The sequence below is a fragment of the Cnephaeus nilssonii genome, assembly GCF_951640355.1.
Source record: "Cnephaeus nilssonii genome assembly, chromosome: 8".
In the NCBI taxonomy this organism is placed as follows: domain Eukaryota; kingdom Metazoa; phylum Chordata; class Mammalia; order Chiroptera; family Vespertilionidae; genus Cnephaeus; species Cnephaeus nilssonii.
Genome location: NC_137079.1, coordinates 87974137 through 87991819, shown reverse-complemented (window position 1 = coordinate 87991819; position 17683 = coordinate 87974137). Strand labels below are relative to the sequence as shown.

At 44.4% G+C, this 17683-nt stretch overlaps 1 protein-coding gene across 1 annotated transcript in view; it reads right to left on the bottom strand.

The window, feature by feature from the left end:
- LOC307104281 (histone-lysine N-methyltransferase SETDB2-like) overlaps positions 1–17683 on the bottom strand; it is a 111262-nt gene that overhangs the window by 5355 nt on the left and 88224 nt on the right. The window contains exons 13-17 of the mRNA XM_079779115.1: positions 15526–15633; positions 11237–11367; positions 3447–3490; positions 3192–3257; positions 1662–1714 (exon numbers count right to left, since the gene is read on the bottom strand). Coding sequence (XP_079635241.1) covers positions 1662–1714; positions 3192–3257; positions 3447–3490; positions 11237–11367; positions 15526–15633 — 402 coding nt within the window. The remainder of the gene's footprint in view (positions 1–1661; positions 1715–3191; positions 3258–3446; positions 3491–11236; positions 11368–15525; positions 15634–17683) is intronic.

Sequence of the window (17683 nt, the reverse complement as noted above, 5' to 3'; positions counted from 1 at the left end):
AGGAGAGAAAAATCAAAATTACTTTATACTGATTTTACTGTTGGCATTGAATTGAAACTGAAATTTGGGGGTTAAATAGGACAGGTTTAGGAAATTTTGGAAATTAAGGGGACCTTGGAGGAAGCACAGGGCTGCAGAGCAGCAGAAGGTACATTTCCACAGAATAGGGAAGCTGAAAAGCTGCAACAGGTACATTTCCCTAGAATGAGGGAGCTGGGAACAGCAAAAGGCCTATATTTACAAAATAAAGGGAAGGAAGCCCTACATCCGGAAGGAGAAGGAGAAAGCCAAAAGGGAATGGGAAAACAATGAGGAAGGAGAGAGGGAGAACCTCACACGTCCCAAAGGTTCAACCTTTGAGCCCAGGAGTTACTATAGTAACCAGTCTAAGGGAATAGTGACCAATCAGAGGGGATATCAAGGCACCAGGATCTGCAGCCTTTATAAGCCATTGGAAAGAGGGACTCAGTGGGACCCTTTCCCCCTCCCCACGTGGGAATCGGTTCTGTGGGACTCTTCCCCCTCCATACGTGGGAGTCTGTACTTGTTCTTCAATAAATCTCCACCTTTGCTATACCATCTTCTGTCTGTGGGTTCATTCTTCAAATCCGGCGGACAAAGAATCCGGATTCCAGTCCAAAAATTCCGTTTCAGTGAGAAGGCTAACCCCTATTTTGTAAAACTACTGTTTGGAATTCACTGCTATTTTTTAGAAGGCCTCTTATTCTAAAAAAAAATAACTTTGCTTTCCAGCCTGCTTTAGCCTGCTTGAATAATGAGGAAGATAAACTTAGCTGTCTGACCTTGTAGGCCCAAGACTAGATACGCCCATACTCTCAATGTCATGCCAGGTGTATTTTTTAATTGGATAGAACTGTGTTGTTTTCAAGGCCAGCAGTGAGCTAACCACTAAGGGGCACAGAGGGCTGGCTCTTTTAATAAAAAGGGAAGTTCTGCTTGTAGCTTTGCTTAGAATTTGAATTCATTTTCTCTAAGCCCACCCCGGTGAATAAAGTGTGACTCCAAAATCTCTGAGCATTGCTTCATTTATTCCGGTTCTCGATAACATCAGAATGTTGTATAAAATGAAACCAATCTTTTTTTGTATAATTCAATGATATGCTTATGGTGAAAATCATGCCCCATAGTCATCTGTTGATTTTAAATATCAAATGTATTTTTGTTTTGTATGACAAAACATCAAGAGTTGTGACAAGTACCTCTTATATAAACAGGAGAAAGGTGAAGGTTGCTGATAAGACCTGGTGCATAAAAAACTGTATAAATCCCCAAAACATTTTCATATGCTTTATACACAGCAGCAATCCAGAGAATTTTAAGTTATAAATTAGGTCAAGTATGGAGCATGCAGCTGGGAAATACTTGGCTAGGTAAGGATGCTTGACCTTACCTCTAATCACTTTAAGATCATAAGCACTATATGGGTTCAGATTCTTCTTACTAATTTGGTACCAGGGGATGTGTTATAGGACCTATGGGGCTGTCACATCCTGAATTATGTGCTTATACTCAATACAATCTAACTTCTCTTTAATATTCATTTCATTAAGGTTCTATCATTTCACCTGAAATCCAGAATGGTTAAAATGAGAACTTTGTAAGAAGAAACTTAAAGCTATAATAAAATTAAGTCAAAGTACCTGTAGCAAAGTGCTTGTTGAATGATCTTTCTTCTTTCGTTTTCTTTGTACTCCTGAAAATATAAATCATGTAGAAATCAGAATCCACAAAGGAAAAGACTGATGCTTGATTACATAAAATGTAAAACTCTTACACGCCAAAAGTGATTACAAAGTCAAAAGATATGGCAAACTTAGACTAAATGTTTGCAACACCTATGATAAAAGGCCAATTTAAAAAATATAAAAAGATATCCTAAATCAATACAAAAAAAGACACTGGAGTAGAAAAATGGGCATATTGGGAGCCCTGTGGGGAGAGAGTGCATTGAATAGGAAAACAGACTGGGTGACAGGAAAATAAATATAATTGATCAAAATATAGGGGAATACACTCAATTTCACTCAAAGATGCAAAGTAAAACAGATTGACAAAGATGAAGGTGCTCAGTATCTAATGTTTGCAAGGATTTGGGTAAGTATGTGCTGGTGCGGCCTCTTTGGAACATAAAACACTCTTCTGGGGAGAGGATTCACTACCAGTGTTATAACCTGCTTTTATATCCCTAGCCCACCCTCATTAAGACCTAAACTGTGGCCAATGCTTACTACATATGAGGCGTACCAAATTCCTACTAGCAACACATATTTTAAAATAATGTAAATTTAGGATTTCTTATTCTTCTTCCTCAAAACATCAACCCATTATTTTTAAAAAAGGTACCAAAACAGGAATTTTTAGGGGTGAAAAAGACAGGTTTTAGGAAATTGAAGGGACCATGGAGGAAGCACAGGGCTGCAGAGCAGCAACAGGTACATTTCCATAGAATGGGGGAGCTGGGAACAGCAGAAGGTCTATATTTACAAAATAAAGGGCAGGAAGCTCCTCATCCAGAAGTAGAAGAAAGCCCAAAGGAAATAGGAAAACAATAAGGGGGGGGGGGGGGAAGCACAGGAGTTACTATAGTAACCAGTCTAAGGGAATAGTGACCAATCAGAAGGGATATCAAGGCACCAGGATCTGCAGCCTTTATAAGCCACAGGGAAAAGGAACTCAGTGGGACCTTTCCCCCTCCCCACGTGGGAGTCTGTAGTTGTTTTTTAATGAATTTCCACCTTTGCTATACGGACAAAGAAATCCAGGACATCCTGCCCAGGGGAACTCTGCGTGTTCCAGTCCAAAAATTCTGCTTCAGTAATGACTCAAAAATGAGGGTAACAATGAAGTTGGCATGACACAGAATTGAGCTTTTTCCAAATAGGTCCTGACTGCAGTCCACAAGGAGCATTCCAGATTTAGTGCTAGACAGACACTGCTCTTTCCCGCAGTACATGGAAACCATTCGTGAATGAATGTCCATCTCCTACTCCCATTAGCCAGGGTCCAATTTTAGAACTTAATTGCTAACTATTAATTAGAACTGAAATGCTAACCATGCATTCTTAGGACAATTTCATTTAGGGGCCATGCAGCACTTTATCAATTTTATCTACTAAAAATTCTGATATTCTTTTGGAAGAGAAGCAGTCACAAAAAGGCAGAGCTTTTACCTTGCGATATAGTCTGATTGCAGTGAGGATGGAAGAAACGAGGCAACGGCTTTACAGAGAGTAGGCCTAGTTCACAAAGAAAAGTTAGTACATTATATTACACACTGTACAAAGAAAATAACAATTTTATATGTAAAAATTTTAATTCAGAAATTTTTATTTTAATTCAGTGAGGCTAGTAAACCAGGTTACTTCATGTCTTACCTAAATTATCACTTTTCTTTAAACCCACAATACTAAATTTTAGAGACTTACCAGATAGAGTTTCTCTTGATGGATCATGTTCTTGGCAAAACACTCTGAAAATATGCAATTTCAAAGAATTGTTAAATATTTTTACTTACACTTTAAAAATATTATGCCTATTTTCTTATGATTTAAGAAGTGATAGATCCTCCCTTCCCCCAACTGATGGACAGAGTATGACGTAAACTCCACCTGCAGCCGGACATTCCTGAACACCTTATATGGACTGTACATTGAACCACCAATCAGCACCTGCCATATACCCTAAGCCCCCAATTCCTAAATCCCTAGGTGCCTAATCATGTGCCTTGTATGAAACCACCAATCAGCGTGTGCCGAGTGCCCTAACCCCGTCCCCTCTTTTCCTCCCCTTAAAAGGCACTCTCACCCCGGCAAGATCGCCCTCTCCCCTCTCCCATCTCCCCTCTCCCCTCTCCCCCTCTGGAAGGCGGCAGGCAGGGTGATCTCCAATAAAGCCTGTGTCCTGGTATCCCATGGTCTCCGGCCCTCTGTTTCATCTTTCAAGAAGGAATTAAACTATCTTTATGATGGTATTGCCCTAAATATTTGTTAAAGAAAAATGCTGTTTGAGACTTCGGGTCAAGATGGTGGTATAGGTAAACGCTGTGCTGGCCTCCTCCCAAGGCCACATCAAATTTACAACTAAATTATAGAACCACCACTCCTGAGAATCACCTGAAAGTCTTAGCTGAACAAAACTCCTATAACTAAGGATATAAAGTAAAAGCCATGTCAAGACTGGTAGGAGAGGCAGAGATGTGTGTGGCTATTAAGAACTGGGAGGGATATCTTGGCTGTGGAGGCCCCCACTGAGGAGTGAGGGGCCTTAGCCCCACACCAGACTCCCCAGCCCAGAACATCAGTGCCACAAAGTCTGGCTGTGGAACCAGCAGGGACCCAGTCTGGATGTGGTGGAGGACTGTTGTAAGACCCAGACAACCTCTTAAAAGACCTGAGTACAGACTCACAAACACTCACCCTAAGTTCCAGAGAAGGGAAAGAAACTTAAAAAGTGCCAGGGATATATGCGGAGGAACTAATCTGGCTTCAAGCACACACACACAAGAAGTTTAAAAAAAAAAGACAAATAAATAAATGTGGAGGTGGAGAGTAAAACTGGTTGTGATTTTAGAATGTGTTCAAATTTAAGCAACAACCAACCTAAGACAGACTGCTGTAAACATAGCTTGAAATATATGATGTACATGGTAATCACAAACCAAAAGCCTACAAAAGATATACAAGAAATAAAGAGAAAGGAATCAAACACAACACTACAGAAAGTCATCAACATACAAGAGAGTAAGAGAATAAGAAAGAAACAGAAGAATTACAAAATCAATCAGAAAACAATAAAATGGCAATACCTATATGCCTTGCAATAATTACTTTAAATATAAACAGATTAAATACTCCATCAAAAGACAATGGATAGTTTCCTCAAAAAACTTAATATGGAACTCCCATTTGACAATAGTGGTTCCACTTCTAGGAATATATCCTAAGAAACCAAAACCAATCAGAAAGAATGTATGCATTGCTATGTTCATAGCAGTGCAATTCACAATAGCTAAGATCTGGAAACAGCTCAAGTGCCTGTTTCATTAGTAGATGAGTGGATAAAAAAGAGTTGTGGTACATTGACACCACGGAATACTATGCAGCAGTAAAAACAGAAGGATATCTTACCCTTTGAGTCAGCATGGAGGGGTCTGGAGAATATTATGCTAAGTGAAATAAGCCAATCAAGAGAAAGACAAGTATCACATGCTCTCACTCATATGTTGAATCTAATGAACAAAATAAACTGAAGAACAAAATAGATCCAGAGACAGAAACATGGAACAGACTGTCCAACCTCAGAGGGAAGATGGGGGTGGAGGGGTGGTGGGAAGAGATTAACCAAAGAACTTATATGCATATATGCATAACCCATGGACATTGACAATAGTGTGGTGAAGGCCTGGGGCAGGGGGCGGATGTGTACTAGAAGGGGTCAATGGGGGGAAATGGGGACATCTATGATACTTTCAACAATAAAGATCAATTTAAAAAAGGCAATGGATAAAGAAGTTGTGGTACATACATAATGAAATATTACTCAGCCATAAAAATAATGAAATCTTACCATTTGCAACAACATGGATGGACCCAGAGGGTATTATGCTAAGTGAAATAAGTCAGACAGAGGAAGACAAATATAGATTTCACTTATATGTGGACTCTAAAGAACAAAATAAATGAACAAACAAAATAAGAAAAAGACTCATAGATACAGATAACAAACTGATGGTTGCCAGATAAGAGTGGAGCTGGGGGCTGGAGAAAAAGGTGAAGTGATTAAGAAGTAGAAAATAGTAGATACAAAACAGTCACAGGGGCATAAGGTACAGCATTGGGAAATAGTCATAATATTGCAATAACTATAAGGGTGCCAGGTGGGTGAAAAACTTATTGAATGAATCACTTCGTAAATTATATAAATGTCTAATCACTATGCTGTATACCTGAAACTAATATATTGAACATCAACTATAATTGAAAAAATTTTAAAGTTAAGCAAAAAAAAAAAAAAATCTGTTTAAACTTGTGTAAGTTACTGACCACATCAAGCACAGATGGAGCCTCTGCCAGATGTTCTCCATGCTCTTGGGCCTCAGAAAGGTCAGTATGCTCGCTGAAAGGTTTAGCGCTGACTAGATATTCTGAACAATACTGGTTTGTATAGAGTAATCAGTAGGTTTTTACTGAATAAAGACACCTAAGGACTCAACATCTAAGATGCACAAAATTTTATCTGACTATATACAATGTTCTGATTTTCAACAATAGCACAAAACTGCATGTATTAATTTGGGAAGCACAGTTTTCAAACTCTACAGGCATCTCCCCTAAATTTTAGATTTAAACTGCATGAATCTAGAATTAATCAGTGCCCTAGAAGAGAGGTAGCAAAGCTATGAAGAAGAAATGATGAATTTTAAGGATCTGCTCAAGCTGCATTTTCTTTCCATCCTTTCTTCCTCCTCATCCTCTATCTACATCTCCTTCCTTCCCTTATGGTGCCGACCCCTAAGATGCAGGGTTCCCTCGCCTATGGGAATGAATGAATTCTTCCTGTCTCACACCAGTTCCCCCCTCCTCCATTTAGTTTTCCCAGCCACCCCACCTCTTCTCCCAATCAAAATTAATCTCCTCATCCTTTGGATTCTGGTATCTCTGAGCACTTTCATTTGCCAGGTAGTTAAATTTTTTTTAATATGAAAATTTTATATATAAATGTGGAGGAGATATGATGAACCCTCATACCCCCAACCATAATTCCATTTCACTTAACATCATTAATCATCAGGGAAATGCAAATCAAAATCACAATAAGATATCACCTCACACCTGTTAAGGATGGCTACTATCAAAAAGACTAGAAATAAGAAGTGTTGGTCAGGATGTGGAAAAACCTTGTGCACTACTGGTGGAAATGTAAATTGATGCAGCCATTATGGAAAACAGCATGGAAATTCCTCAAAAAATAAAAAATAGAACTACATACAATCCATTTCTGGGTATTTATCTGAAGAAAACAAAAACACTAATTCACAAAACTATATGCACCCCTATGTTCATTACAGCTTTATTTACAACTAGAGGCCCGGTGCACGAAATTCGTGCACAGAAAAGGGGGTAGGGTGTCCCTCAGTCCAGCTTGCACCCTCTCCAATCTGGGAACCCTTTGAGGGATGTCCCACCGGGATCAGGCTTAAATGGGCAGTCAAACATCTCTCTCACAATCCAGGACTGCTGGCTCCCAACCACTCGCTCGCCTGCCTGCCTGCCTTATCGCCCCTAACCTCTCCCCTGCCAGCTTGACTGACACCTAACTGCCCTCCCCTGCCAGCCTGGTCGCCCCTAACTATTCTCCCCTTCAGGCCTGGTTGCCCCCAAATGCCCTCCGCTGCTGGCCCGGTTACCCCCAACTGCCCTCACCTGCAGACCTGGTCACCCCTAACTGCTCTCCCCTGCTGGCCTGGTCAACTGCCCTCCCTTACAGGACTGGGTTCCCCCCCAACTGCCCTCCCCTGCCAGCCTGGTCACCCCTAACTGCCCTCCCCTGCCGGCCTGGTTGCCCCTAACTATCCTCCCCTGCAGGCCTTGTTGCCCCCAACTGCCCTCCCCTGCTGGCCTGGTGCCCCCAACTGCCCTCCCCTGCATGCCTGGTCGCCCCCAACTGCCCTCCCCTACTGGCCTGATCACCCCCTACTGCCCTCCCTTGCAGGCCTGGTACCTCCCAACTGCCCTCCTCTGCTGGCCTGATCACCCACAAGTGCCCTCCCCTACTGGCCATCTTGTGTCCACCTGGGGGCGGCCATATTTGACCACATTGGGGGCAGCCATCTTGTGTGTTGGAGTAATGGTCAATTTGCATATTACCTCTTTATTATATAGTACTAGAGGCCCGGTGCACGAAATTCGTGCACTGGGGGGAGGTGTGTCCCTCAGCCCAACCTGCACCCTTTCCAATCTGGAACCCCCTCGGGAGATGTCCGACTGCCTGTTTAGGCCCGGGCCTAAACAGGCAGTCGGACATCCCTTTCATAATTCGGGACTGCTGGCTCCCAACTGCTTGCCTGACTGCCTGATTGCCCCTAACCACTCCCCTGCCAGCCTGATTGACGCCTAACTGTTCCCCTGCCGGCCCGATCATCCCCAACTGCCCTCCTCTGACAGCCCGGTCACCCCCAAATGCCCTCCCCTGCATATTCCCTCTTTATTAGACAGGATTTTTTATTTAACATATTGTACAGTGTACCTGCTGTGGTCTTGACAAACCAGTAAAAATGTAAACCCAAACTAAAGGTGTCATAAAATAAACTCCTTAAACAGGAATTTCATGAGACCTTGGAAAGGTAATATCATGTGGTTGTTGGGCTTATATTTGAATAAGTAGAAGGTTTATAGGTGATTTCACACTTTTTCATATTTTCTAAAAGTTTCCTTTTCTTTTATAAGCAATAGACATGTAATCAACTGTCCATCTTTCCCTCCAAAAATTATTTTGAAAGGGCAAAGTCAATTGGAGCCACGTCTGTTAAGTAATGTAGGTGTCAAGATGGAAGGCTTTTTCACATAGAGGTCTACTAACACTGTACTTATCCATTTTCCCACAAACTTTTGGCCCATTTTCCTTCTTCTGGTAGAAATACTCCTTCCAAGATGCCTTTCTCCTTTTAATAATCTCAATCCTCTCTACCTATGAAAGTTCTACTGGGCCCTTTGAGGGTTGGCCAAGTCTCTGTGGCCCTCTCCCCATCCTTGCAGCCAGATCTGCTTGCTCCTTCCTCAGTGTTCCCACAGTGCCGTGGACACAGCTCCAGCACAGTCCACACATGCAACCTGTTGTCACCGTTTCCTGGGAACGTCCTGTCCTATTCTCTTCCCTTTATAGGGGAATCAAGCTGGAGTTTTGCAGGTTGGGAAGAAGCTGGCGCCGGCTGAAAGCGGAATGTGCCTAGAGGGGCGCAGACGCCTCCCAGCCAACAGGCCTACGGCCCGGGTCATGGCTGGGAGTGGATCGCACGGGGGAGGCACGCCCACAGCCCTGGCCACAGCTGGAAGCGGAACACGCTGAGAGGGGCACAGGCATCTCCCAGCCTAGGCCAGGGCCACAGCTGGGAGCGGATCGCGTTGAGAGGAGCGCAAGGCACCTCCCAGGGGACAGGCCTGGGCCCTGGCGGCGGCTGAAAGTGGAGCATGCGGAGAGGGGCGCGGCTGCCTCCCAGGCCCACAGTCCTGACCAAGGCTGGAAGCAAAACGCGCCGAGAGGGGCACAGGCGCCTTCCAGCTAAAAGGCCTACAGCCCTGGCCACAGCTGGGAGTGGATCGCGCCCGGGAGGATCACGCTCAGAGGGACGCAGGCATCTCCCAGCCTAAGGCCAGGGCCACAGCTGAGAGCGGATCGCGGGAGCTGATCGCGCTGAGAAGGGCGTGGGACAGCCATGGACGCAGCCATGGATGCAGCTAAAAGCAGAATGCACGGAGAGGGGCGCAGGTGCCTCCCAGCCAACAGGCCTACAGCCCTGGCCATGGCTGGGAGCAGAACGTGCTGAGAGGGGTGCAGGCTGACAGGCCAGCTGACAGGCCAACAACCTGGGTCACTGCTGGGAGCGGATAGCGCCAGAGGGCGTAGCCGCCTCGCAGGCCCATGGGCCGGGACTGGAAGCCGATCACGATCGCGGGAGGGGGGTTGGGGGGACGCGGGAGCCTCCCAGGTGGACGGCCAGGGCTGCACGGGCTGAGGGCCGAGGCTAGTAGCAGATCATGCGGGGGGCGCGGCCACCTCCCAGGCCTACAGCCTGGGCTGCACTGCCGGCTCTCATCCGCAGCCCTCCCTGGGACTGGGGGTCTCCGGCGGGACTGAGAAGACTGGGCACTGCCATTTTGTCGTGGAGTGATGGTTAATTTGCATATTACTCTATTAGTAGATAGTATAGCCAAGATATGAAAACAACCTAAGTAGCCTAAATCAATTTAGTTAACAGTTGGCTTACTGTTTTGTTTTTACTAACTTGTATAATTATTTAACTGAACTGAAACTTTTCATCAAAAAGAAGCTCAAGTTTCTCCCTGGATAAAACAAATATAATTCTATTGAACTTGAACTATGCCTTATTGGGCCCTGGCCAGTGTGGCTTAGTTGATTGGAGCATTGTCTCATACACCGAAAGTCATGGGTTCGATTCCCAGTTAGGGCACATACCTGGGTTTCGGGTTCGGTCCCAGGTTAGGACATGTACAAGAGGCAGCCAATCGACATTTCTCTCCCACATTTATATGTTGCTCGCTCTCTCTTTCTCTCTCTCTCTCTCTCTCTCTCTCTCCCTCTCTTTCCTTTTCTCTCTAAAATTGATGAGCATATCCATTGGTGAGGATTAAGAAAAAAAAAAAGAAATATGCCTTATTGGGTTAAAATTAACATTTAAAGAATTATTGACAACAAAAAGCAAGATTTAAAAGTCAAAAGCAATACAAACAAGGTAAGTTTCTTCAAGAACTGAAAGACTGATTACTGTGTTTGCTGCACCGTTTATCATTTTTAGAAGTTACTTATAGGTATGATAGTGGTGACCATGGTGGGAGAAGACATTTACTGAGCAGACAAGATGGATAAACGACAGACCTGTGGCTGACAAGTAGGCTCCTTTCCTGTTTATCGGAAAAAGCAAATGTGACCTGGTTCCCAGTCTCATGGCTTCCCGTCATGTGGATCACTAGGTCGCTCATGCCCCTGTGACAACCAATGCTTCCCACCAGAGAAGGAGGGATGTAGGACGATTACAACCAAAACCAAAACCAACCCTACTTATCTTCTTCTCATGATATATGGAGAAGGTATTGTGAAGTCAGACTCCCAACAAGGGACCCCAAACTAAGTTCTTACTTAGAAATAATTAGCATAAAATTAGTTTTAAAAATCTCTTTGCGCCCTAGCCAGTGTGGCTCAGTTGGTTCGAGTGTTGTCCTGTACACTGAAAGGTTGAAGGTTCGATTCCCCAATCAGGACACATACCTAGATTGCGGGTTCGATCCCCAGTTTCTCACATCAATGTTTCTTTCTCTCTCTCTCCCCTTACCCCTTTCCCATCTCTCTAAAAAAAAAAAAAAATCAATAAACATCTCCTTGGGTGAGAATTAAAAATATATGTATCTCTGCCTTAATCTTAAACCATTCCTTATTTCATTCCAGTCCCCTAATGTGGCTCTAAAACTGTTTTATTACATACTTATAAATTCCTCCAGATCCAGTGTATAGAACTGCATGGTCACTCTTGGCACAGAAAAAGTGGTAATTCTTGGAACAGGATTTTTTATCACATCCCACGGTGGCTCCTTTTTCATCACAAAATGTGCATTTCTACAGAAGAATAGATATTACTGAGTAAGCACCTGTTTTCATAATCTTTCTTAAAATTTAAAATTAAACATGCTATTAAATATTATTTTTAAGTCAGCAACCCTAATGTCTTGAGGTACAATATTACTAACATTTGGCTGGTTAGCTAACTAGAACACTTGGCACAGACTGTTTTGTAATGATCTGATTAAAAGCAGAAAACCACTCTGGCTGGTTTGGCTCAGTGGATAGAACACTGGCCTGCGGACCGAAGGTCCCGGGTTCAATTCCAGTCAAGGGCACCTGCCTGGGTTGCAGGCTCGGTCCCCAGTGGGGAGGGGGGCGGTGCAGGAGGCAGTTGATCAATGATCATTTCCCATCATGGATGTTTCTATCTCTCTCTCCCTCTCCTTTCCTCTCTGAAATCAATAAAAAAAATATATATAAAAAAAGCAGAAAACCTTTTTTGTTTTAAAAAACTAACCTCATAAAGCAGGGTTGGCAAAATTGTCCAGCTCTAAGCACTGGGTCCTGTTACAGACACTGAGTCTGTGGCTGGAGCAGCTGGCTCCTGGTTGTGCCACTAAGAGCTGTGTGGTCTCCAGCCAGTCACTTCCTCTCTCTTAGACCCAGATTTCTCCCTGTATATAACAAGGCCTGATTTACAGATTGTGTGATAAGGAAAGGCCTCTAAGGAGGTGATATATAAGCTTAGATGTGAATAATAAGAGTTCCTAGCATGCAAACAACAACTCAACCAGGGGAAGGACATTCTAAGCAGAAGGCCTTATGTTCTGGCAGCAAGAATGCGTTTCCCCATTGGCAAGCTTTCTGGAAGGATGGGGCAGAGCTGCGGGGGGTGGGGGGACGGGAGGGGCGCTGGTGTTGTTGGAGCAGAGAGGAGGGTAGGGAAGAGTCTGGGATAAGACCCAAGGTGTAGGAGGGGCTGTGTCATGTAGGGTTTATAAGCCAGAGTAAAGAGTTGGGGTTTTATCCTCATGCAAGGGGAGCATAAACTGAGCAATATTTTTACGACTGTGCTGGCTGCTGTGTGGAGAATGGGCTGGGGTAAGGATGGGCAGGAGAGAAAGGAAGACAAATATCAGTAGTGTTCAGCAACCATCCAAAAGAGGCAGACCAGCGACTTCACTACAGTGGATCAGTGACACAGAGAGAGAAGTGGAGGACACAGGTCTGTAGGGTGGTACTGATGGCTTGATGCCCGGGAGAGAGGGGGGGAGGGGGAGGGGGAGGGGGAGGGGGGGAGAGAGAGAGAGAGAGAGAGAGAGAGAGAGAGAGAGAGAGAGAGAGGTGTGGTGAACGTCTGGCCCCAGGGCCCTATAAGGCCCATGAAACCATTTGGTCTGGCCCTGCCAAGGCAATGTTTGACCAAATATAGCAGCTAATTTTTAAGTTGATAACTTTGAATAGTCCACAAATGATGTTATAAATATCCAAATGGCCCTTGGCAGAAAAAAGGTTCCCCACCCGGGGTGCAGAGGATGGATTTTTGGCCAGTTTAACGTGAGATGCTGTTAGACATCCATGCAGGTATGTCAGGCTGGTTGTCACGGGTGGAGATACAGAGTCACTGGCGTAAGTGCGGTATTAGAGCCATGAGAACTGCATGAGGTCACGCAGGAAGGCTGTTCCTCCATGATGAGGAAGGCGCCCAGGGTAGAGCACCGGGCCCTCCACACTTGAAGGGCTGAGCAGAGGAGGAAAGAGCCCAAGGCGCCCGGACGCAGCAGCCAGCTTCAAGGTAAGAGCTGCACTAGCAGTGTGCCCGGAGGTCAAAAGAATCAAGCGCTTCCAGATGCAGGTACGGACAACGGCGTGATGAATACTGCTGAAGGGTCAGCTAAGGACAGAGAAGGAACACGGCCATTGACAGAGTTTTGTGTAAGGGGGAGGGTTTGTTTTTAAGACGACGTGATCAGTTGCTCATGTTCACAAGCTGAAGGGAATAATCTAACGGAAAGGGGACATGATGTAAAGAGGGCAGAGGTAAATGCAAGGGTCTAGTCCTTAAGAAGGGAAGGGGACTGGTTCCAAAGTCCTAGAGGACGGTTAGCTCTGACAGGAGGGAGGTCCAGGTGGGACGGAGGCGGGTGGGTGGAGGTTTGGACAGGAGTTCCATCCAATGATTGCCATTTCCTCAGGAAAAGGCAGGCAAAGCAATGTACAGCACCAAGAATTAAGCCTAATGTACACTATGCACTTTGGGTGTTTGTAATCTGTCAATGTAGGTTCATTACTTTGTAAGAAACGTACTTTCTGATGGGGGGGGGGTGTTGATGGTGGGGAGAGGCTGTGCATGTGTGGGTGGCGGGGGTTATATAAGAAATCCCTGTACCTTCCCCTCAAATTTTCTGTGACCCTAGAATTGCTCTAAAAAGTAAAGTCTATTTAAAAACTCATTAACTTGGGGATAGAAAGATGATGTGGGAGAGGTTTTAAAGAGAGATGAGGGGATGTGACACAGTAAATGTGGTGGGTGGAGAAACCCTCTGAGGTCTGTGACTGTTACTCTAAGACCAGTCAACACATTTGTGGGGTTTTCTCCAGTTGTTCCCAACTGCTCAAGTGCGGGTGCTACTCAGCATGTGCAGACAACAGACGGATGCAGTTTCCCCAGGGCTGGGCTTTGCTAGGAGAGTAAGGACGTGGGCGGTGGGGAGAGGGAGTCCAGGGTGTTTGGGAGGGAGTGACTGCAATGATGGGCCATGGCTACGAGGTGGGGCCACTGGCTGTGACGGGGTCATTGAAAACTGCTGCAGCTGCGTGAGCTGAGCGGATAGGACATGTCTAAAGAAAAACAATCTTCAGTGTCTCCAGTGATCAGGGAAATGCGAGATAAGACTTTATTTCAGACTGGCAAAAATTAATCAATTTGGATATTCATTTTTGTCAAGGGCTGGGAGCAGTGCTCTTTCATCCCCTGTGTTCAGAAGTTAAAGTGACACAACCCTTTTGGGGGACAGGGTGTCAGCAGGTTTCAAAAATTTTAAAGAGAATTCTCTTTGACACTCAGCCCCGCCACTTCTAGGAATATGCTCCACAGCGACCCTCAAACAAATACACAAGGATATGTTTACAAAGACGCTTGCTGCAGCTTTAGCTGTTATAGTGAGAAACCGGAATCAACTCATGACCTAACAACAACAGAGTGTTTCATGCGTTCTGGGACATCCTAAGGAAGTCTATGAAGTCAATGCAGAGAATGGAGAGTCATACGCTTCCAGTTTTATAAACATGCCATGTCCTCCTTGCCTTCCACATTACGCACATCCTGTTCCTTCTCTCTGAATTCTCCCTTCCTCATCTTCCTGTTCACCTCCGAGCATCCTGAGCCCCAACTGCTGTGAGGTGCCTGCTTGCTGAGTGCCCTGAGCTGACCCTCCAAGCACACCAGGCTGTGCGGAAACTGTCCATGTATGTGCTGACACCTTGCAAGGGCTGAATCAATGTTTCTCAGATCATGAACCCTATCAGGGTGGTGGCAAGGGCGTTAGGTACTTATACTTGCTGTACTGCTTGCTTGTTAAGCTGTGAAGGGCCTTTCATAAGGAAGTCTAAAGTAACGGACCCAGGGGAACTGACCACAGCCCCAAGGGTAAACCCTGACCAGTCACAGTCACCTCTAGCAACTGGTGCAGGAAGAGGGTGCGGCCCAATTAAACACGTTGAAGGGCTCTGTTCATGCTCGGGGATGAACTTTCTCTCCCTAGACAGAAAGGAGAAGGCCTGATGCTTCAGTTGCTGCCCACAGCCACGCCATGACCACAAGGGAACCAGCTGATGTTGTGGATAGGAGAGCAGAGAGGATGATGGGCCCTTGATGACATCATCGACCCATTGAAATAACCAACCTTGAAGCCAATTTCTCCTCTGGCTAAGTGAGAAAATAAGCATCCGTTTTGTTAAAGCCATTTTGAGTTGGCTTTCCTCCTACTTACAGCCAAAACATTCTAAGGCATATATACTTCACTGATGAAGCCTTTTATAGTTTATTTTAAATTATTAAATGTTCAATCTGAGTTTCCAATGCCGGTCCCACTTCCTTCAGCTCTCCAGGATGCACCTCTGTCCTTGGTTTATTAACCAAATAGACTTTCTTTTGAAGGCATCCCCCAAGGGTCTGTTCATCTTGTAAGTAATAATGTAATTTATACTTACCAACCTCCTTCCTCTGAAGATTTCTTTCTTTACTGCTTCCACATCAAAACTTCTATAACCATGTTTTGGTTCATCCTCCTCACATTCCACAAGTGCTGAAGAATACAGCTGCAGATTGGGAAAGGAAAAAACCCAGAGTATGCACAGAGTAATGGTGAAAGCTACAAGTCAGAAAATGGCACCAAAAAGTAATCACCGGGAGTGGAAGATGATAGAACAGTGATAACATTTTGGGGGGGTGTGAGCAGGTCACAAGCCACCCTGCTTTTCTTAGAAGTGGTCCCAATCCCCAGGCATGTTTTCTATTCCATAACCCTGACCCCCAATGGCTAACTGAACCTGGTTGGGGCTCTCACCCCACGCTGGGCCAATCAGATTTTCTATCCTAGGAAAGTAGAATAGGCTCTGAGCCACATGCTCAGAGCAAGCCAGCCTGTAAAAAGAAAAACAAAACAAAAATGAGGGCAGAGAGGACATCCTGGGCTCCTGATGGCTTACCAGAGCCTGTTTCTTAGACCGGCCTGCATGTCTGCCTTCAGGAGCCATGAAGTGCCCCAGCAACCGTATCACAAAGCCCCTTTATTTCTTTGTGTTACTTGAAACCAAAGAATTCAACTACCTCCGAATTAAAGATCAACATAACACATATACTCAAATAACAAAGGGCACGAAAAACAAAAATTTGTGATACTGGATATAAGCAAAGATTTCTTAGAAAAAGCAGAAGCTATTTAGAAACTATATAGAAAAAGTTAATAAGTTGGACTTTCTCAAAACTAAAACTTTTTGCTCATTGAAAGAATTGATAAAAAAAACAAAAAAGCAAATCAGAGACTGGGAGAAAATATTCATAATATGGCCCTGGCAGTTGTGGCTTAGTTGGTTGGTTATCATACTGTGTACCAAAAGGTTGCCAGTTTGATTCCAGGTCAGGGCACATGCCTGGGTTGCAGCCTGATCCTCAGCAGGGGGCGTGTAGGAGGCAGTCGATTGATGTTCCGCTCTCACATAGATGTTTCTCTCGTTCCCTCTCCCTTCCTCTCTCCCCCCAAAAAAACAAAAAAAATCAATAAAAAATATTTTTAAAAATATTCATAGTATGTATATCTGAAAAGTGTATCAGGAATATAGGAAAAACTCTTATAACTCATCAAAGAGAAAATAATAATATATAATAAAAGCCTAATATGCTAAGTGTCTGACCATTCGTTTGACTGTTTGACCAGTCACTATGATGCACACTGACCACCAGGGGGCAGACGTTCCGAATGGCAGGTTAGCTTGCTGCTGGGGTCCAACCAATTGGGACTGGGTGAGACGGGCCAGACACGCCCTGGAGCCCTCCCACGGTCCCTCCATGGCCCTGACTGGGACTGGGCAAGATGGGCCAGACATGCCTTGGAGCCTTCCGGCAGTCCCTTCCTGCCCCCGATTGTGCATCAGTGGGTCCCTCGACCTGGTCTGCACCCTCTCGCAATCTGGGGCCCCTCAGGGGATGTCAGAGAGCCGGTTTCAGCCCGATCCCCACAGGTCAGGCCGAGGGACCCCACCCCCACTGGTGCACAAATCCGTGCACTGGGCCTCTAGTAATAAGATAAACAATTCAATTAAAAATGGGCAAAACATTTAAACAGACATTTCATAGAAAGAGTTACAAATGTTGAAGAAGCACATGAACAGAATCTCAATATCTTTAAACTTTAAGCAAATTAAAACCATACTAAGATACCAATACACACTCACTAGACTAGCAAAAATGAAAAAGACTGAAAATACAAGTGTCGAGGGTGTGGATCAAATACAACTCTTACACGTTGTTAGTAGTGTAAAATGATGCAATTACTTTAAAAGTTAAACATACACTTAATTTATGACCCAGCATTCCTCTTTTAGGTATTTACCCAAGAGAAATAAAAGCTTATACTCACACATAAAGACTCATATTCATAGCAGATTTATCCTAATTTCCCCAAACTGGAAATGACATATTTTATCAATAGGCAAATGGATAAAGAAATTGTAATATATCTATACAATGGAATACCATGCACAAGTTGAAAGGAAAAAAAATAGGTACATTCAATAACATAGAAGAATGTGTACTGAGTAAAAATAAATAAGTAAAAAGATAAAATAAAATAAAAGCCAGATATAAAAG